Source organism: Capricornis sumatraensis, chromosome 16 (assembly GCF_032405125.1).
Source record: "Capricornis sumatraensis isolate serow.1 chromosome 16, serow.2, whole genome shotgun sequence".
NCBI classification, from domain to species: domain Eukaryota; kingdom Metazoa; phylum Chordata; class Mammalia; order Artiodactyla; family Bovidae; genus Capricornis; species Capricornis sumatraensis.
Window position 1 is genome coordinate 37,480,848 of NC_091084.1, and position 22,862 is coordinate 37,503,709.

Sequence of the window (22,862 nt, forward strand, 5' to 3'; positions counted from 1 at the left end):
AAGTTAATATAAACCTGGTGGCTTAAAACCACAGAAAGTTATTCCCTTATAGTTCTGGAGGTCTGGAGTCTGAAATCGCAGCGTTTGCAGCCTTGGTTCCTTTGGAGGCTCTGTGGGGGACTGCATTCCATGCTTCTCTCTCTGCTTCTGGGGGTTGCTGGCAATTCTTGGCATTTCTTGACTTGTTGATGCATCACTTCAATCTTGGCCTCTATCTTCACATGACCATCTCCCCCAACATGTGTTTTATATGCTCCTTGGAATGGCAACCCACTCCAGTATTCTTGTCTGGATAATCCCATGGACAGAGGAGCCTGGAAGGCTACAGTCCATGGGATCACAAAGGGTCAGACAAGCCTGAGTAACTTAACACGTCCCTGAATCCAGAGCAGTGGCACTGGATTTCTGTGCAAGGTTTTTTTGACTGGACATGAGGATTCCCAGGTCTCTTAAAATATATTTTTCATGTTTTTTAGTAGTAATTAGTCACTGAAAGATGGATTTTTTTTTAAAAGGCAGGAAATAATTTTAAAACAATGTGATGATGATTTTTTTCCCCACATAATCCTTGTTTTCAGGAACCTAGTGGTATATTCTGGTTAATGATAACTATGACCTTAAGCAATTCTCTAACCTTCTCAAACCTCAGTTTCCTCATCTGTGAAACAAAGGGATTGGATGAGGTGAGCTGTATGTCATTTTCAGCTTTGAAATTCTTATTACAGTGGTTTCTGGAAAGCAAGGCTTCCTGTTGATGATACAAGGTCTCAAGTTGGCTTACTAACCTGAGAATTCACAGCTCTTGATGAAAACAGATTATCATTTATGAATCTGAAAATCCGAAAAACTCTGTCCTTTTGTTCACCTTTGACAGGATATGGAGTCTAAGCTATGACACATCCCCTCCCTCTTCATGATTACTCACCAAGTGTGAGATCCAAAAAGCTGGCATTTAGTTAGCTCTTAAATATTTATTACATGAAAGAAAGAATATACTTATGTCACACATTTTTATTGGGAGCAAATAATGCAGTATCATTCAGGTCTGATCATCTAGTAACTGTGGGCCTTTTAAGATTCCTCCTGGCACTTCCCCAGTGGTCCTGTGGTTAAGAATCCGCCTTCCAATGAGGGAACACAATTTTGATACCTGGTCAGGGAACTAAGATCCCACATTGCTCGGGGTAATTAAGCTAGAGAGCCACAGCAGAAGATCCTGCGTGCTGCAACTAAGACTCGATGCACCCAAATATATTAATAAATATTCTTAAAAAGATTCCCCCCGAGTGTGCCTCTCAGAAGCAGTTATTTTTATTTATATTCCAGTTGTATTGAGATGTAATTGACATATTGCACTCTATAACTTTAAGGTGTGCAGCATAGTGACTTGACTTACATTCATCATGAAATGATTATCACAGGAAGTTTAGTGAACATCCGTCATCTTGTCTAGATACAAATTAGAGAAACAGGGAAAAAAATTATGACGAGAGCTGTTAGGATTTACTCTTAACAAGTTTCATATATAACATATGGCAGTGCTAATTATATTTATCAAGTTGGGCTCTAAAATCACTGCGGATGGTGACTGTAGCCATGAAATTAGAAGACGATTGCTTCTTGGCAGGAAAGCCACGAGAAACCCAGACAATGTGTTAAAAAGCGGAGACGTCACTTAGGGAACAAAGGTATGTATAGTCAAGGCTATGGTCTTTCCAGTAGTCATGTACAGATATGAGACCTGGACAATAAAGAAGGCAGAGCACTGAAGAATTGATGCTTTCGAACTGTGGTGCTGGAGAAGACTCTTGAGAATCCCTCGGAAAGCAAGGAGATCAAACTATTCAACTTTAAAGGAAATGAACCGTGAATACTCTTTGGAAGAAATGATGCTGAAGCTAAAATTCCAATACTTTGGCCACCTGATACTAATAGCTGACTTGTTGGAAAAGACCCTGATGTTGGGAAAGACTGAAAGCAGAAGGAAAAGAGGCCGACAGAGGATGAGATGGTGGGATGGCATTACCGATTCAATGGACATGAACTTAGGCAAACTCGGAGACTGTGAGAAACGGGAGGCCTGGCTTGCTGCAGTCGGTTGGGTCACGAAGAGTTGGACACGACTTGGCAACTGAACAACAAAAACAACACATTATATCTGTAGTACTTATTTGCCTTATAACTGGAAGTTTGTACTACTTTCCTCCAATTCCCCCTCCCTCATCTCACCCAGCCCCTACTTTACCACCCCCACCCTCACCTCTGGTAACCACAAATCTGATCTTTTTTTCTGTGGGTTTGTTTTATATTTTGCTTGTTTTTGAAGTATAATTGACCTACAGTACTATGTTTGTTCCTCTTACACAAAGTACTGATTTTTTTCTATTTCAAAATGATTACCAGGATAAGTAATTAAGTATGTCACCATATAAAGGAATTAGTTACTTATTGACTGAATTCCCCATGCTGTACATTTCATTCCCATGACTCATTCATTTTGCAAGTGGAAGTTTGTATCTCTTAATCTCCCTTACCCATTTCTTTCCTCACCCCAACCCAGAAGCAGTTTCTTCTCACCTTGTCACGTGGCTTGCGGGATATTAGTTCCTCAACCAAGGGTTGAACCTGTGACCTCTGCATTGAAACCATGGAGTCTTAGCCACTGGATCACCAGGGAAGTCCCAAGCAGTTACTTTTTTAAAAGACGGTGGCAATGTTTCAAAGTTGCTTTCTGGAGCAGTTTCCTTGTTTGTGATACAGGCAGCTGTGAGGCCTGGACTTCATGGCCCGTGCTTGAAACACCATCAGTTCAGTCGCTCAGTCATGTCTGACTCTCTGCGACCCCATGAATGGAAACACGCCTGGCCTCCCTGTCCATCACCAACTCCCGGAATTCACTTATACTCATGTCCAACGAGTCGGTGATGCCATCCAGCCATCTCATCTTCTGTCATCCCCTTCTCCTCCTGCCCCCAATCCCTCCCAGCATCAGAGTCTTTTCCAATGAATCAACTCTTTGCATGAGGTGGCCAAAGTATTGGAGTTTCAGCTTTAGCATCAGTCCTTCTAAAGAATACCCAGGACTGATCTCCTTCAGAATGGGCTGGTTGGATCTCCTTGCAGTCCAAGGGACTCTCAAGAGTCCTCTCCAACACCACAGTTCAAAAGCATCAATTCTTCAGCGCTCAGCTTTCTTCACAGTTCAACTCTCACATCCATACATGACCACTGGAAAAACCATAGCCTTGACTAGACGGACCTTTGTTGGCAAAGTAATGTCTCTGCTTTTGAATATGTTATCTAGGTTGGTCATAACTTTCCTTCCAAGGAGTAAACATCTTTTAATTTCATGGCTGCAGTCACCATCAACAGTGATTTTGGAGTCCAGATAAATAAAGTCTGCCACTGTTTCCACTGTTTCCCCATCTATTTGCCATGAAGTGATGGGACCAGATGCCATGATCTTCGTTTTCTGAATGTTGAGCTTTAAGCCAACTTTTCCACTCTCCTCTTTCACTTTCATCAAGAGGCTTTTTGGTTCCTCTTCACTTTTTTAGATCTTCCTGGTGGCTCAGACGGTAAAGTGTCTACCTGCAATGCGGGAGACCCGGGTTCGATTCCTGGGTCGGGAAGATCCCCTGGAGAAGGAAATGGCAATCCACTCCAGCACTCTTGCCTGGAAAATCCCATGGATGGAGGAGCCTGATAGGCTACAGTCCATGGGGTTGCTAAGAGTCGGACACAACTGAGCCACTTCACTTTCGCTTTCTGCCATAAGGGTGGTGTCATCTGCATATCTGAGGTTATTGATATTTCTCTTGGCAATCTTGATTCCAGCTTGTGCTTCTTCCAGCCCAGCGTTTCTCATGATGTACTCTGCATAGAAGTTAAATAAGCAGAGTGACAATATACAGCCTTGACATACTCCTTTTCCTGTTTGGAACCAGTCTGTTGTTCCATGTCCAGTTCTAACTGTTGCTTCCTGACCTGCATATAGGTTTCTCAAGAGGCAGGTCAGGTGGTCTGGTATTCCCATCTCTTGAAGAATTTTCCACAGTTTATTGTGATCCACACAGTCAAAGGCTTTGGCATAGTCAATAAAGCAGAAATAGATGTTTTCTGGAACTCTCTTGCCTTTTGACGATCCAGCAGATGTTGGCAATTTCATCTCTGTTTCCTCTGCCTTTTCTAAAACCAGCTTGAACATCTGGAAGTTCACGGTTCATGTATGGAAACACGCATTTTTCAGGTTTCACAGAATGAGGTCTGTGGTCTCATTCCAAGGGCACACACTCATGCTTTTCTGTTTCAGGATACCCTTCCTGCCATCAGTGGCCCCTGTGAATATCCACAGGGGGCTGCAGTCTCTGGCACCTCTCTTCTTTTGAGTTCTTTAGGGACAGACTGTTGGCAGTGCCTCTTTGGATTTTTCACGCTATGCAAGAAGTCTACTGACTGTCATGGGGTTCACCTTTTCAGGAGACCAGTCAGAGAAGGCTAAGGGCATGTCCACTTACTGTTATTGCTGGGAAGATTTTTCTGTTTTTTTTTGTGAGAGGGAAATTTTCTGGCTTATTTTTGCCAACTTTTTTTAGTTCTTATGCAAGAAATCTTTATTCTTTACAACAGACCTCCTTCCTACGAGGAAGAGCTTCTCTAGAATCTGATTTTTCTAGAATCGGATTGGGGTTTCAAACTCAAATGTCTGTAGAGGCTTAGTGGATAACGGAAAAGCTGACTGTATGTATGCTTTCTAATTTGTTTTACTCTGTCCACTAGGTTCATCTTTGTCTCCCTAATTCTGGTTGAGATATAGACACGAAGAAACTTCTCTCCTGTAGGGAAATGAGAAATGCTGGTGTGATGACAAATAGCACTGAGTGTACATCCTCAGCATCTGGAAGCAGTAGGGAGTGGTGGGGACTGCAGTGAACTAGAAGGGCCATCCCACCTCTCACGGGGCCCTAGTGCTGTCATAGATTTTGATTTACCAGGATGAGCTGAGTTTTTATATGAAAATTTCCTGTTGTTAAACTTGGGCTCAATTTAAAATAATTTGTTGTTCAGTTGCTCAGTGATGTCCGACTCTTTGCAACCCCATGGACTGCAGCATGCCCGGTTTCCCTGTCTTTCACCATCTCCTGAAGCTTGCTCAAATTCATGTCTATTGAGTCGGTGATCCCATTCAACCATCTTGTCCTCTGTTGTCCCCTTCTCCTCCTTTCTCTCTTTCCCAGCATCAGGGTCTGTGTGGTTCAACTGAAATGAATTTGGGGGGACAGATTGGTTTGCGGGTAAGCAATCTGAACCCTCTCATACATGTTGGGACAGATGGGCCTATGGGGTGGGCTCCTGGGTCATCTCTCTATATAGGTTGGTCTGGTAGGGGGTCCTAGTGGAGCTGTGTGTGGAGGGGGCTGCTTATGTTCATCCTTGCATGTGGATATGAAGGAATAGAAGATACATAGCATAAAAAAGCAAGTTATAGAAATATATGTACAGTTTTATTCCATTTATGTAATTTCTTTTTAAAATGATGTGTGTGTATATTTTTAAATGCATGAGAATTTCATAAAGGCAAAAACCAAAAAGAACGCATAAGAAACTGGCAAAGGTGTTGCCTCTGAGATTGACACTGACACTGAATTCGAGGCAAGAAAGGGGTCTCCTGTTTTCTAGTTTATACTTGGCGGTGACTCGGAACATAGTTGACCCTCTGTATCCAAGAATGCAGAACCCGCAGATAAGGAGGGCTGACCATACTATGCCCTTTTATACAAGGGACATGATCTTCTGTGGATTTTGGTATTGGGGAGGGTCCCTGACACATGCCAAGGGACGACTGTATTTTTGTAAGGTAAAATGAAAAGAGTTTTGGGGAAGTATAATTGCTATATAACGAGCGTAAAACTTCAGTGCTGAGAGTACAAGGAGGGAAGAAGGCAGAGTGGTCTGGAGTGATCAGGAAGGATCACTGGGAAAAGAAGGGGCCTTGAAGGTCGGGCAGAACTCATTGAGGAGGAAGACTGCAGGAGCCGAAGCCCAGCAGTGGGCAAGATGGGGTGCCTTGGGGCCTGGTGAATCGTCCTAAATGTGGTAGGAGCTGAGGGTCTAGGGAAGTAGAGAAGGCTTCAGCAGATGATGAGCCACGGAGAGGGTGTGTACCAGGAGGTAATGGAATGAGAGCCGTGTTCCGGCATGATCCATCTGGCAGCAAGGATGAGGGAGTTTGGAGGCAGGACTCCAGGTGGGAGCTGCTCATGTGGCCTCATCCAGCTCCCAGTTAGCTGTCACTGATCCTTGCCTGTGTGTTGCCTGGTGAGTGAACAAGGGTTATGGCTATATACCTGGTGCTTAAGCTCTCAGGAGCGTGGGCTTTGGAGGTTGGCCAGCCTCTGCTGGTGCTCGAAGTGGTTCTTGTGCCTCTGCTGACAGTGTGTCTCCCCAGACGTTTTGGAGATTCTGTGATGCAACTGGCCATAGACTGAAGTGTAACCACTAAGAACAAGCCCATACTTTGGGGTCAGGTGATGTGGGCTTGAAATCTGACTTTGTCATTTACTGGCTATTTGACCTTGGGGTTGGCACTTGACCTCATTGGGCCTCAATATTCACTTTTGGAAAATGGGGATAAAATGATTCACCTTTTAGAGTTGTTATACCCAGCAGATTGACACTTGGCAGTTAGGTGTGCTTTGCTCTACTTTACGTTGTGGTACTCACTCTGATCTGTAGTTATAAATATTTATATTATTTATGGTTAATATCATCATTGTATCTATTTATGACCATATCAGTTTATTCTTTAGAACTGTGAGCTCCTGTGCAGTGGGGATAATTATGTTCTACTCACTGTCTTATCCTGAAACACTCACCACTGAACACATGCTGCTGCTGCTGCTGCTAAGTTGCTTCAGTCATGTCCCACTCTGTGCGACCCCATAGATGGCAGCCCACCAGGTTCCCCCATCCCTGGGATTCTCCAGGCAAGAACACTGGAGTGGGTTGCCATTTCCTTCTCCGATGCATGAATGTGAAAGTGAAGTTGCTCAGTCGTGTCCGACTCTGCTGAACACATAGTAGGGCTAAATAAATGTTGGATGGATGGAGTTTGTGTTTTTAATCTTACTCCAGCTTTAACAAGCAGTTGACTTGCGATCAGTTAGGATATATTGGTAGTTGAGAGCATGTCTCCTTTGTGATTAAAACGAGATTTGTCAGTTCAAATGTCCTTGTTAGGATAATGTGTCAAGATGGCTTGTGAGTCCTTCATTCTTCCATTCTACGGTGGCAGATCTGTTTTGTGGAGCTTGATGTTTATAAAATTTGGGAGGTCTTGTTTAAGAATACATACAGTTGTAGAAAGCATGTACACATGTTGGTAGGCCACTATCTAAGGCCTGGGAAGGGGCTGGTGAAAGTGAGGGGCCCTGATGCTCGAGATTCCTTAGTTTCACAGTGATTTATCTCTGCGTTTAAAGATTTATAGAATACTCCCTACAGGCAGTGGTGGGAGTTATGAAGGATATAGAAATTTTTAAAAGGGAAAACATGATTCTAATGGATACCATTTTTAGTAAAACTGTTATCCCAAGTAGACTTGGAACAAAACTCCTTGCATTTTTCTTCAGCCAGCAAATATTTATTGAGCACCTAGTATGTGCCAGGCACCATGTAGGCATTGGAACATAGTTGTGAAGACAGAAGCCTTGCCCTGTGGAGCTCATATTTCAACTGCATCATAACTTGTGACCTACCTAGAGGCAGTGGAGAGCCACAGTGTTGCTCTCAGGCCATGGGGATAGAGGCACCTTGATGCCTTAGTTTGCCTGGCCCTTCTCCTCTCCAAGCCTGCTCTGGGAGTGAGAGGAACATGGTTATGCAGAAGACCATAGCCATCCCAAGCAGTGATGAAAGAATCACAGATTGCTACCACCAGGAGTGAGTGTGATGGTTGGTAACTGCTCAGGTTCTTCCTGACCGTGACCATGAGAGAGAGTGATGAAGGATCCCTCATTTCTCCACCAAAGGCTCTCTGCTTCGGGGCTGATTTCAGCCCCAGTGTGGCAGAGCAGAACTGAGTGAGCAATTCATTCTGACTCCAGGGCTCACAAGTGGAGGTATTTCTTATGTCCTCTTACCAGAGCGGCAGCCAACCCTATGGTTTCAAAGAACAGAACCGGGCCTGGAGACACAGAGTGCCTGCCTCATTGTTTACCCCAGCTAGTGCTCTGCTTGGCCACAGTGGGGCGGTGACTCACAGCTGGAACTGTGTTCCTGCCTCGCAGCCAAATTGCAGATTGTGTGTGTGTGGAGGGTGGGGATGGGGGGTGGGTAGGGAGGAGAATGAATGAGTAGGAGCCAGTGGCTGCTGGGTTTGTAACACCTCGGGAGGCAGCTGCTCCAGAACCAAAATTGAAATAGAGCGGGCGGGCTGTGAACCTCTCTCCCAGTCTGACTTGAACTGGGAACACTGGGAAAACACAGCATGGAGTCCCAGCAGAGAGCAAGCATGTCTGCTGCCTTTCCCATGGAGAACGACAGCCCAAGAGCAGGTTAGTTCTGTACTGGTTTCTAGGAGTCACTTTACCGTGATGTATTCTGATTTATGAAAGTCAAGTCATGAGTGAGAGAAAGGGAGTTTTCGATGGAGTGGTTGGGAGCACCTGCAGTTAAAAAAAAATCCAGTTTAATTGGGAATAAAGAGGACAAAAGTATCATTAACTACACCTCCATGCTGTCATTACGAAAGATATTCTGTTGGCAAGTAAGACTGGGGAGGACAGCTGTTCTGCCTCCTTCCTTTGTGTTTTCAATTATGTGCAGTGTTGTTACATTTCAGTCTGGCTCCAGCAGTAGTCTGAGATGAGCCTCAGCGTCTTAAGATGTTACAGCTGGAGATCTCTAAAACGTTACCTGGTCTAGCCTTCTCGTTTTATACTTAGAAGTCTGACTTATTGAAGAGCATTAAGTAGAAGCATAAAACTGGATGTTTTTTAAGGTAGAAAATGTTTCTGTGCAGTTTTGAAACTTCTGTAGAGAGGTGTCCCTGGCTCAGACAGCCTGCTGGGGAGGCTGTTTTGTCTTAGGCTGCGCTTTCTGAGCCATGATGGCTTCCCTGGTGGCTCAGACAGTAAAGAATCTGCCTGCAATATAGCAGACCCTGGTTCGATCCCTGGGTCAGGAAGATCTCCCTGGAGAGGGGAATGGCAACCCACTCCAGTATTCTTACCTGGAGAGTTCCATGGACAGAGTAGCCTGGTGGGCTACAGTCTGTGGGGTTGCAAAGAGTCAGACATGACTGAGCAACTAACATGTTCACTTTTTTCTGAGCCGTAGGGCTCCAACCAGTGAGGGATAGAAGTGTGGCTCAAGGAATGTGCTTATTGATCTTAAACTACTTGGCTTGGCGAGCGAGTTTAAGTTTGAACAGGAGGCTGAGTGTTTTGCCTTAACTCAAAGGGAAAAAAATGTGTTCTTTAGCCAGGCTAATAATACTGAAGCTTGTAACATAGAAAAAGACAAAACAACTCTGTTAGAGTGGAGATTTAGAGCTAGCAAAAGAAAAATATAACAGGAACTGAAGGTTGAGTGTCTGGGGCAGGCACATTATCAGTGCTCTTTTTAACAGTCTCGCTGAATTGGAGTTGGCTCCTCTTTTTACAGATAAAGAAACCAACACACTCGGAAAGGTCTTTAACTCCTTCAAGGTCGTGCACCTCCAGTATGTGGCAGAGCTGGGGTTTGAACTCCAGCATGTACGACTCTGAATAACCTGGGGTTCATGCTTCGGAGGCCTCAGGTGGCTTCTCCAGGTGGAGGGTCTAACCCCGTCATTGGACAGATGAGGAAACTAAAACCCAGCAAGATTGTATGTTTGCTCAGGGGCGTAAAACTAGTTGGTAGTAACAGAACTGGTCTCCCCACTCCCATTACATTGCCAACTTCCTTTAAAAAAAATGAGTTAGGAGAGGGAGGCAATGTGGGTTTGATTTCCTCATTCAGTCAGGAGTTGGGCTTTAGTCTTTTCATGGTTATTGAAGTCCTGTGGAGCCACAATTAAAACTTCCTATTAAACCAGCAGTCCTAAGTATTGGAGCCCCATATCGGGGCTTGGGGAGAAGAGAGGCTTGCAGTGTGGGTTACTGGGTCGAAGAGGTAATTTATGAAATGAATTGGGCACTGAATGCATCTGAAAACACTTGGAGAGCCTAATGAAATACAGAACTTTTCAGATTTTGCCAGAAGACTTCAGTCTGTTAAATTCAGTGTTTGGGAAGGAGACACCTCCCTCTTGCAAGATTTGAGAGCTTTCAGTTCACTCCATTAATTTTGTGACTCCCTTGAGCCCAGCTCTGTCTGCGCTAGGCTTAGCCCCCTTTGGCACTTTTAGGTGAGGAGAGCGGGTCCTGACTACCCCTCAGGGTGTTGGGTCTGAGAGTTGGCTGAATTTCATGTCTCTGCCTAGCTGGGGTCAAGCATGGACATCGTGGGGATGGGGAAGGCCCTTCCTTGGTCTGCACCATGCTCCCCAGGGCTGGTGGACTCTCCCAGCCTGGGTGTAGTATCTTCATCAGGATCTGGGGGCCCTGGCCTCCCCCACTCTCTCTGGGGCATGTGTGATACGTTGGGCTGCTGAAATCAGAAGGTGAGATGGGTTCTGCACACCTCTTCCTGAAGGTGGTGTGAGTTTGTGCTCAGGCTGGTGAGATGAAAGAGTTCAAGTGCCTGCTCCATGGCATTGCTGTTCTGTGGTGTGGAAGACACATTAGAAATCAGTGAAGAACTGCTCCCAGCCCTGCGGTTAACTTAGGATCTTGCTGGAGCTAGGGGGGAGGGGGAGGAGGGCAAACACAGATGAAATAGTAGAAAGCAATGTGAGAGTGTATAATCATCACCAAATAGCAGGTTTCACACCAAATAATCTCCCAGTTCACAAAAAGGAGATACAGGTGATGTTTGTATTGTCCTCCTCTGTGTTTTTAATCACCTAGTAATTGCCTCCGGGGTGTTTGCATTCCATGCTTTGATTCTCTCTGCTGAGTGTGCTTCCTTCTCCTTTGCAGGGGTGGTAGAGGGGGTTGCAGGGGAGGGTTAATTTCTCCAAATTATATTGTAACACAGTTGGGAGAGAGCCAAGGATGAAGTGATTTTAGCATGCTGGTCTCTGATGCATCCTTCCTCAGGTAGTAAGAGCAGAAGCCACTACCTTCGGATGGCTTATGACCCTTCAGGTTCTTGTCGTTTTGTGACCCGAGTCCAAACTTCTATGGGGTTAGCTAGCCTATTTGGAGGCATCACCTCACTTTAAAGTAGGAGTCTCCTTAGTCATTATTTCTCATTCATTCATTCAGCACATATAACAGAGCCGGACTCTGTTACGGGCTGATAATAGCAGTAAAAAGACAGGCAAGGTCCTTACTCTCCTGGAATACACCATTAGTCAGGGATACTGATGATCATCAGTAAGAAAAATAACAGTTAGTAATAATTAAAATAGGATGATGTGATATGACTGGGAGCTACTACTTCAGTGGGTGGTTGGGAAGGGCTCTGAGATGATAATTCTGCTGGATGGCAAGGAACCAGATAAGTACAGGGGAAAGAGCATCCAGTACAAAGGTTGTTAAGTAGGAAAGAGCTTAGTGTTCAGGGAGCAGAAAGGAGATGAGTGTGGCTGGAGCAGAGCAGGGAAGGAGAGTGGTGTAGGAAAAGGATGGGACTAGGCAGGGGCCAGATCACCTGGGATCTTGGAAGCCAAGGTAAGGAGCTTGAATTTTAACTCTATGGGTGATGTGGAGCTGTTGTACGGTTTAAGGGGAAGTGTGTGTTATCTGATATTTTAAAAGATCCATCAGGCTTTTGGTGAGGACGATGGATGGTATAGAGGCCAGAGTGGAAGCAGGAAGAGCAGTTAGGTGGCTGCTGTGATGACTAGGGTGTGGCTGTAGACATGGAAGGAAGTGTATGGATTCGGAGTATGTTTCTTAGGTGGAGGCAGCAGGACTTGCTAATATATGACATGTGGAGGTTAAGGTAAGAGTGGAGGATGACTCCTAGGTTGTTGAATAGTGATGCTTTTAATGGACAAAGGGAAACCTGAAGGGAAGATTATTGGGTTTGGTGGGAGTGAGGCGAGGAGACTCATTCTGGTTTTGCCCTATTCCAATTTAGATGCCTGTTAGTTACCGCCATTGTCAAGACACAGCCAGGTTCAATGGACATTAATTGAGTACCTTCTGTATGCCAGGCATTGTGTGATGCCCTTTCATATATCCTCACAACAACCTTTCCCTGTGTGTAAACGGAAGAACTGAGGCTCAGAGACCTGAGGTGGCTTGTTCTGGTTTACACCCAGATCTTCTGACCCCAGGACTCTGGACTGATGTGGTGCGCAGGGTGGATATTGAAGGAGGTTGGTTAGTACTGTGTTGATGGCACTCACTTGGAGAGAGGATGGGGACTATCTGCTGGCTTGTCAAGGCCTGCTTCCCGTGTTTCTGGAAGAAGGGCCTGTCAGAGTCATGCTGGTGTGCAGAGAGCTGCTTGACATTTTCAAAAGAGCGCAAGCTCTAAAGACCACATCAGTAACCTCCTAAGCCCCCCGTAAGGAATGCCACATGAATAGCAGTGACACTGTGTACTAAATGAGCAATTCTGTAAAAGTGTTAAGCAGAAGAGAACAAAAGTTGCCTGAGAAGTGTTGAGGGAGTGTAGAGATGCCATCGGGACTCTTGGCCGCTGTCTTTACCCTGCAGCCCGGATGGAAGCTGAAGGCAGGGAGGCAGTTTCTTAACGTTTTTGGAGTTTGGATTATCAATTCGGGGATCTAACTAGGAGCACTATTTTGTGACCTGGCACCTTGGTTTCCTGGAGACACTGGGATTTAGAACAAAGATAGTAAGGGCCTTAACAAGCCTGGAGGCAGTGCTGACCGTGGCTTGAGGTCTGCAGGGTGACCCTTTTACAGTAATCTGGGAGCTGTGTTGAGGAGCCAGAAGGTCCAGAGTGGGAGCTGCTGCCGAGCATACCGATGAGAAGAGAGCCTTGACAGAGTCCTTCTGTGAGCTCTGAGGCCGGATACTTTCCTTACATTTTAAGCTGTTTCTTCTCCTCTTTATAGCAGGGGCCAGATAAGAACTGGTGCTGACAGAGCAGATCTGCCGCACTCTCAGCATACCAATACCACCACTGGCAGAAAAGTAGATTTATCAGGCTAGTCCGACCCTGCTCTTGGGCACCATTCACATAAACTCCCTGAACTTCTCCCCATGCCGAAAAGGACAGCCGTGCTAAATTGGAACCTTTATGTTTAACCAGCCAGAGTCGCTGTTCACATTATAGTCAAAATCTGTATGAATGGAAGATTTAACTTTGCAAAAACATTGCAAGAAGCTGTAGAACTCATTTGCCTTTTACTCGCCCTGTGTGTGGTGGGCTCTTCCTTCTACTGAGCTCAAATCAGCCTGCAGTTCCCCCTGGTCCTCACTCTGTTCTCTTATCACGTCTCCTGCCTTGGCTGTCAGACTGCTTTAGGGCCTAGCCCAAGTCCTTCCAGCCCAGGGCTTGTGAAGACCTGCTTGTTTACGTGGATGGTTACCTATGGCCCGCCTGTACGGGGATTGTCCTTCCCTGCCACCTTCCACCTGGGCTCCCTGGTCCTCTCGCAGGCAACACTGGCTGCTATTCCACCTGGACGACTGTTCCTGGGAGGAAGAGTGAGATCTGAGAATAAAGGCTAGGCTATGTTCTGTCTCACTTGCTGAGTAACTTTCTGAAGAGCAACAGAAGCCCTTGTATGGAAAGAAGAGAGTTTCTGGGCTCCATTGAAACCAGCCACCTGGCTCCTGGCCGGGCCATCTCCATCACTGCCCGGGAGCAAGGTGGCAATTCAGGTTTAAGAACAGGTATTTCAGGGGATTTGTCTGTGCCTGCTAACTGTGTCTTAAGACAAGGTGATAGGACATGAGATTCGTCATGGGTTTATAGAAAATAAAAAATCATGAAACGGAGCAAGCTTGGAGTTTTGGCTGAGGGGTCAAGGACAGCAGGTAAAGCCCGAGGACCCTGTGGTCTCCAAATGGGTGTGGGAATCCAGTGTTGAGTAGGTAACCTCCATTTCATGAGGGTGAGCCTGGAGTGATATAAAGACATCAGAAGGGTGGTAGTTGCAGGAACACAGGAGTTGACTGTTGAGGGCACGTCATTTACCCTTTCTGGGCCTTTCCTTACCTGTGGTTTGCTCTGATGAAACACAGCCTGCCCTTTTGGGTGTTCAGGCAGATTAAATGAAATAGTCCAAGGACCTAACTCTTCTTTGCTCAAAAAGTGCTGAACCAGAAGCTCTGCCATAAGCAAGCTGGGCAGGTTTAATCAGAAATCATCAAATTTTAAGACCTCAGTATTCAGGAGGCAGTACTTTGATTCATCTCTTTTCTCAAATGTATTGAATCCTCTTTTTTTTTTTTTTAAATTTAGTGATCCAGTAACATCCCATAACCCAGATCTTCATTTCCTTATGTATAATATAGAAATAAAAATATCTGTGCTGTCTACCTCAGTGGGTACTTGGGAGAGTCAAATACTATATGAATGTGACCACACTTAAAACTCCATGTAAGTGCAGGAAATGGTGGTGATGGTGCAGTGGTTGATAATTATTTTTGGCAAAAAGGGCAGCATCCGTATTAGGGAAGAAAGGCTGGGGAGCTGCCTCTAAGGTCTGATCAAATGACAGCTATATTTTTATCCACTTTAAAAAACTATCTTTCTTCTTATGTTAGAGTGTGAAAATCTTCACAGTGCCCACACCTTCCAGCTCAGAATTCGTTTACCCAAGAGTCTGGGCCTATTTAAATTGGTACACGTTGAGCGTGGGGAGCCTAGCTAGGAGTTGGTATTCGAGTTGTACAATGTTTATGAAGTCTTTGCTGAATGCCGCTCCAGGCACAGAGAAGTATTGCTCTTTGCCTCCTTCTGCCGGAAATTCACCAGGCTGACCTTGTGATAGGACCAAAGGCTGATTGGGGGTGCCTTTGGGGTGCCTGCGTGCCACACAGGTGTTGTCATTCAGGAGCTTGGCCCCGGGCTGAGGGGGAGGAAGGAGGTGGGGAGGGAGAGGGAATAGCAGTAGATGCTGTTTCACATGCTTTGTTTTTAGGGACTTCTGATCATGCCTAGGAGGCTGCCAGCCCCGTGGACTTCTGAGGGAAGGGGACAGCAGGTTATTATGCAAAGAGCATCAAATTTAGATATAGAAGACCTGGATTCATGTCCCAGTCTTACTGCTTATTGACGAAGTTATCTTGAGCAAGTCACTTAACGTCTCTGAGCCATTTCCTCATTCATAAAGCAGGAGTTGATGGTACCAATAGCTAAGTTATATAAGAAAAGACTTTTTTAGAGGTAATAGTGGATAGAAATTATTGTTATTCCCATTATGAGCAGAACGGTGTTTTTTCTCCAGAAAAAAATGAGGCAGGTTTAAGTTAGGGTTTGTGTTTTCAAATTCCATGGTGTTTTTCAGATGTCTTGTGTTTAGGGACTTCTTTAGGGTGAATGGAGATGACTAAAAGAAACTGGTAAAAATCAAGCCTAGCCCATGAATGCAATACAAAGATTTCTGAAATAGATGTCAAGGGGGCTTGCTTCTCACCCTTATTTAGATGCTCATGCCTTAACTCTGCTTTTTTGGGGAAGAACAGCTTGCTGCCAGCCAGATGAGGTCATGGGATTCCAAGGGTTTTGCCTGGAACCAGGAGCTGAGAATTTGGAGGCTGGTGGTGGTTGAGAGGGTGCCAGGGGTAGTGTTCGGTCACAGGGCCAGGGAGCAGCCTGGCCTGATGGCTCTGCCTGCTTCACATCTGGCTCATTAGGATTCTGGCTGCTCAGACCTCAGTGCCAGCCTTACCCAGACACCCCAGCGCAGGATGCCCTGGTGGCCCCAGGCAAAGTAAGACAGACTTGGGCTTGGAGATTTTTTTCTTTTTGCTTTTTTAACCTTTATGCTATGCTCATTTAAACCTACTAATGTCTGGGGTGAGTCAGGGCTCAATTTGGAGATGGGACTGATATCTTAACACTATCGAACTAAGATGATATATTGACTCTGACAGTAAAAGCATTTTAACTGTCTATATTAGGAGCCTTAAAAAAATGACCATGCCCTTTGTTTAGTAATTTTATTTCTGGGACTTTAACCCAAGGAAATAATTTGAATTGCAGATAAAGCCCACATATGCAAAGATATATTGACTGTAATAATGGGGAGTGGGATAGCGGAAGCACCTAAAATGCCCAGCATTAGAAGAATGTAAATCTTTCTAGAATGTAAGCATCACGGTGTAAGGACTTTTTTGTTCACTTTGTATCTCTAGGACCTAAAACAGCACCTGGCACATAGATGGCCAGTAAACATTTTTTGAACAATTATATGAAAATAAATTTTACACTTACAAAAGACTATTATTCACCTAATTCAAATGAAGACATCTTAATTACATAGGAAATTTTCTGTGTTAATTGGATGTGAAAAAAGCAGGATACAGATTTCTAAATACAGTAAAATCACATTAAAAAGAATAAAATGATTTAAAGGTAAAAAGAAAAGCTGGGAAAGAGAATCCAGATGTATATGTCTGGGTAGTGAGATCACAAGTGACTTTTTCTTTCCATAGTTTCTAAAATTTCTAAAATAACTATGATTTTGCAGTTGAGAAAAACATTTTAACATAAATCATATTCTTTAAAGGAAAAAAGAGGAGGTTAGATTAGTTTATTCATGGAGCAGAACTGCAGCCTTTAAAGCCAACTCCCCCTTCCTTTCAAAGAAGCAGGCAGCCTTTATGAATACACAAAACACCTACATACTCTGGTTGTGTCTGTCAACTCGGCGTGGAAGCTGATCCCTCCTCACATCAAAAGGGTGATAGAAACTGCACAGTGTTGAAATTGTACAGGTCATGTTGCAGAGACATGCCCATACATTTATATCCCATCACTGAAGTGAAGACATTCTGTAATAGGGAGAAGAATTTTAAGAAGATAGATTTTTCTGGGTGGGTGTTAATTCTTAGAATTCTTGCCCTGCTTCGTGGGTTTCAGAAGCTGTTGAAAGTGCCGTCTGCTTTCCTTCATTCTTGTTCTCAGCTCGTGCCATCTTAAATTAACTTTTCACTGAGCGAGTCAGTTTGTAGGAGTAAGCACTTCATGGACTGTCTCTCTAAGATCCAGTGTTGTCTTGGGGGTAAGACTTGCCTAGAATTGAAACCCCTGTATGTCTTTAATGGACTTTGGCACCTGAGCTGGAGGTTTTCGGTTTTTAAATGCAGCTGGGTTCTGACAGAGTGTCTCTCCAAGTCAAGGGCGGCAGGCTCACCCTGGGAGGAGTCTGCGATGAGCAGGGGTCTTCAGACATCAGTGACCTGTTGTGTCTGTGAGCCTTTCCACTCACATGACTTCTCATTCATTATCTCTCTCTTTCTTTTTAGCCATAACCAGCAGACCACAGCCTTCAGGCATCCTGTGAGTGGGCAGTTTTCTCCAGAAAATAGTGAATTTATTCTTCAAGAAGAAGAGTAAGTACATTTGTGTATTCTCCTTTTTTAGGCACAGCTTGGGAACTTAAAGGCATTTGCTCAAAACAAAGCTTGTTGGGCTATTTTCTCTCTCAGACATAGGGGCTTGGAGTGGATCGTTTGCTTCAAGGTGAAACTCAAGAATTTTGTTTTTCAATCTCTAGACTTCTCTCAGTAGGTAGATGTGGAATAGGGGAGATGATATGGGGGTGTGCTGTGATGAGTATTGTCAGAGCCTCTTCAAAGTTCCCTTTCCCCTCAAGTATCACGTTACACACTAGTTATGCTCTGAGAGGACCCTCTCTCCTGTTGTTGAAAGTATTGTAAGTATAGCCTCCTGAGGAAGCCTCACATAGGAGCCCAAAGCCAGGGCTTAGGAGAGAGGAGGGCTGGTGGCACCCTTTGTCCCTGAACATTTTGAGTCCTTTGTGCTTGCTTTTCCTAACACAGGAACTTCTTGCTCCTCAGTCCCATTTCAGCAGGGCTTCTGGGTGCTCAGAGGCAGGTTCTACCACCCAGGGCTTGTCATGTACAGCCCATGCACAGATTTTGGGGATGTGTTCTCCCAAAAATGAAAGCAGAGAAATATGTACAAGTGTCTGTGTTTCATACTGATCACTAGAGACAACTCTGTTTGAAGAAAACAGTTCTGTCTGAGAAACTAATAGAGATATTGGCTTTAAGGGTTTTTCTTTCTTTTTTTTGCTATATATATATATGCATATATATATATATGTGCATGCGTGTGTGCTAAGTCACTTCAGTCATATCTGGCTGTGCAACCCCGTGGACTGTAGCCTGCCAACCTCCTCTGTCCATGGGATTCTCCAGGCAAGAATGCTGGAGTGGGTTACCACCCCCTCCTCCAGGGGATCTTCCTGACCCAGGGATCGACCTTGTGTGTCTTACATCTCCTGCATTGGCAGCCGGGTTGTTTACCCCTAGTGCCAGCCCATATATATGTATATATATATTTGGCCACACCACACGGCTTGTGGGATCTTAGTTCCCTGACCAGGGATTGAACTGGAGCCCTTGGCGGTGAAAACGCAGAGTCCTTACCACTGGACCGGGAGGGAATTCCCAAGGGTATTTCTTTTTCCCCTTCAAATCAATTTTCTTCTGTTTTGTCACTTAGATATGTTCAAATGTAACCTTATATTATCAGTATTTATATTTTTACAGTGTTTTGCTCTTGTAGTACTTACACTTATAAATTAAGGTAGAAAACATCAAATGTATACAAAAGTAGAGAGATACAATAATAAATCTGATATATTCATTATCTATCTTCAACAGTTTCTAAAACATGGCTGATTTTATTTTGTCTCTATCCTCCCCCTCACCTCTGGATTATTTTGAAGCTAATTCTAAACATATTATTTCATCTCAGTTTTTTCATCTCAGTGTTTTCAGCTTAGAATCATTATCAAAAAAACTTTTAAAACCAGAAATCTGTAATTATAATCATACTGGCATTCCCTGCATGCTACTCTGTGCAGGGGATTTTCTGTGCATATCTCATTTAATACAATAATCCTGAGAGGTAGACCATCATCACCATTTTAGAGGGAAAGATACTAAGACCCGAAAAAGTCATGTCACTTGCCCCAAATTGCCTGGCTAGCAGTAGAAAAGCCAGGATGTCACCCCAGCCTGATTTCTTTGGTCAGATCTAAGCCTTTCCCTAGTCAGAAGCTGTTTGCTCAATTATTTTGGTGCTGGCAGCCCACAGGACATGGCAGCCAGACTGTGGGGCTTGTAGCAGGTAGGAGGGATGTCTGACTTTGAAAGGATTAATACTACTAGAGAAAGAGTGGGTACAAGCTAAAGATTATCTTATCTCCTACATCAAAAAAGAACTGCTGTGTAAAGACAAAGTCAGAATGTGGATTCTCTGAATTCCAGCTTGGAATGAGTTTGTTTATAGAATCCTGAAGGTCAGAGGCTTTAGGGAGGTCATTGAGTTCAGCCCCCAGTCCTTAGGCATCCGAGAGACACGGGCGCCTGTCGTTATTAAAGGTCTGGTAGAATCCATCAGAACACTTAGCTTGAGAAGTTACCAGCCTTAATAAGAGCTTCTGGAGAAATGCACATTTTCCATCACTAAACACTTCTGTCACACACATCCTTTTCCTCCTTGTTAACAGAAGACTTTATCCCCTGACTACTTCTGAGGAGGCGGCCTCTTTATCCTACCAAAATACCTCCACAGCTAATCTTAGTCCCATCCAGTTTCCAAGGAAAAGACATTCCTTCTTTTGAAGGGTCAGTTTTTCCCTCTAGATCTCATTTCCTGGATGTCTTAAGGGGTGCTTGCTTATCTCAGATGATGGGTACAACTATATGGCCAGACATTTCCTTGAAGCAAACAGAATGTGCTTTAGGCATTGAGAGGAAGGGATGGTTTCTGTGGACTGATGTGGTGACTGCTGCACTTCTTCACTGTATACTTAGTGGGCGCCTACATCAGGGGCGGTGCCGGCCTGTGCAGTGACAGTGGCAAGCAGGACGGATGTGGTCCTGTCTGTGAAGAGCTTACGGTTGAGTAGGGAAGATAATCACACGAGATCACAAATGTGATAAATGCTCGGGATAGAGGGAGCACGGGGTTCAATGGAAGTTGATAAATGAGGGTTCTCACCTGGCTTAGGCCTTGGGGATCGTGGAAGGCCTTTCCACACTGGGAAAAGATGTTTTAAATTGAGATCTGTCCAGTCAAGGTTATTCAAAGACCAAGAGGGGAGAGCATGGGGACTCCATACGAGGTGAGTTAGAGTGAAAAACGAAGAGCCCCCAGTGGATTCTGGAGCTACTTGGGAGGTAAAATTGACAGGATTTGGTGATTGATTGTCTGTGATGGTGACTAAAGAGAGGGAAGATTTTCTTGAAGTGTCTGGTCCTAACGTGGAGGAAGGGGCAGGATTTAGATAAGAGAAGATAAGCATGCATGTGTGTGAGGGTCAAGTGTGACGAGCCTTGGCAAGAAGATTGACTTGTAGTGGAGGTTTGCGAAGGAGATAAGGTTGGAGAGGGACATTGCAGCCAATTATCCAAATTCCTTCCTCCTGAAATAGACTTGACTTTACCTCCAGGTAAATCCTGGGGGAGCTCCTGAAGGGTGAGTGAGGCATGCTTTCCCTTCACAGAAACCATTCCTTTTAAAAACTGTGCTAACGAATACTTTCTGCTTTGTTCCCTTGGAGGAGCTTACTTTTGTTGTGTAGTGTGATACGTGGTGAGAAAAAAATGAAAAGACTGAGGTGACCGTTTGTGTCTTTTATATCAGCTCTCAGATTAATATATTGGTAGAAAAAGAAAAACTGGCTCTTTCCTTTTCCTTCTCCAAAGAGGATCTGTTAAGGTCACATTGACTTCTCTTATCAGAGCCTCCACCCTGGTTTTTTGGAGTGAATCCTTCTAGAGCCATCTGAACCAGCATCACCTGGGAACTTGTTGGAGATTCTCAAATCCCTACTGAATCAGAGGTTTTGGAGGTGGGATCCCTGTAAACTATGTTTTAACGAGCCTGCAGGTGATTCTGACTTTGGTAAATGCTTGAGAACCACTGACTTAGATAACTTGCTGTTCCCATCTCCCCTAAATCACTCCCAGATTCTTCTGTTCATCCTAAGTCTCCTTCAGATAACCCATCATTCTTTGGGCTACGGTGGCAATCTTAGTCAGGTAATCTTGGATTTAGTCAGGTAATCTTGGGATCCTCTCTCCTGTAGGAAGAAAAAAATTCTCCGTGGAGACTTCCTTTAAAGCATTCCTGATGAGACAGATAACCCGTCTTCCCGGCCGCTGGCAGGTGGGGCTTCCCTGAGCTGTTCGGTGTACCAGGCACATGCCCACCAAAAGACTGTTTTTCCATTTTACAGATTAGAAACTTGGAGAAGAGAAAGAAAATGAAAGCTATGATCTGGCAGATCCCGAGGACGTGAACTCTGAGTGTTCTGGTTTCCGTGTCAGTAATACAGAATCAGTCAGGATGGCCTAGGCTCTGCCGTGGTAACAACAACAACTTTATTTCTCACTTGCACTCCATGTTCATCACAGGCCACCTGAGGGGTTCAGCTCTGTCACCTTTACTGAAGGGCCTGCACCCCTGTGCTCCCATGATTGCCAAATGCAAGCAAAAGGCAACTTGGCGAACTGCACCCTGGCACATCCAGTCACATTTCATTGGCTACAAAAAGTCATGTGACCACTCCTCACGCCAAAGTTCACTCACATTTCATTGGCTACAAGTCACGTGATCACTCCTCACGCCAAAGGGGCAGGAAGTGCTTTTCTACCAGGCATCTGGGAATAGAATCAGAAATACTTGTTGGTCAGCACTAATGACTACACTTAATAATCCACAGAGCAGATTTATTAAGGGAAGCAGGACTTTTTGAGATTGGCGCTGACGAGCTTCTTTTGTTACATGACTAGAGCGTTTTCTCATTTTACCTTTTTTATTATGCTACCTAGTTCTTTGTCAGAACCCTCAAGGCACGTGGGTATCAGTCAACAGGTCCTGCAGCCTGACCCCCAGGGGAGACTTCTGCACACCCAAGCCAATAGGAAATATCTCTTGGAAGAGCTAATATAAGCCCAGGCTGTATTAATTAAAGTATAGTGTGTAGAGAAAGGGGGAGAGTAGTTCTCGTTTATCATGATATTTGTGGACTACTTAATTAATTTCATTCCGAGTTTATGGAGCCCAAAGGATATGCTAAGCCCCAAACACTTTGATTTGGGTACTAAATATCAAGAGGGATGTTGAGCAACTGAGATTCCCCTGAGGAGAGGGACCATTATGGTAAGGGGTCTGGAAACCCTGTCCTATGTTTAGTCTGTAGGGAAGATGAAGGAGGATATACTTGAAGTCTTCAAGAAGGGCTGGCAGGTGGAAGTGGGGTATGCCTATTGTGTGGCTGCTGAAGGCAAGCATTGTATCAATGAGTAAAAGTTAAAGGCAGGCAACTTTTCTCTTAGTCCATAATTTTCAAGGGAGGTGATTTTCTATCTCTTATTTCAAGATCTGGAATCTCATTTTTAACACTAAATGAAGTCATCTGCTTCTTAGGATAAGAGTTGACTTTTTCCATTAATAATATTACTATTCTTTTTATAGATAATGCCTAGAGCCCTTTTGATTTATTATCAGGCACTTTTCTAGGTAGTTTCCATGTATTTATTTCCACAACAGTCCTTTGAGGAAAATACCATCATTATCATGGATACTGAGGCACAGAGAGGTTGAGAGTCTTGCCAGAAGTTGCACAGTTAATAAGT

General features: G+C 44.5%; 1 protein-coding gene across 2 annotated transcripts in view; it reads left to right on the forward strand.

The window, feature by feature from the left end:
* PLEKHA7 (pleckstrin homology domain containing A7) overlaps positions 1–22,862 on the forward strand; it is a 218,241-nt gene that overhangs the window by 115,308 nt on the left and 80,071 nt on the right. For both annotated transcript variants that reach the window (XM_068988675.1, XM_068988676.1), the window contains exon 4: positions 17,490–17,576. In XM_068988675.1, the coding sequence (XP_068844776.1) occupies positions 17,490–17,576 (87 nt within the window). The remainder of the gene's footprint in view (positions 1–17,489; positions 17,577–22,862) is intronic.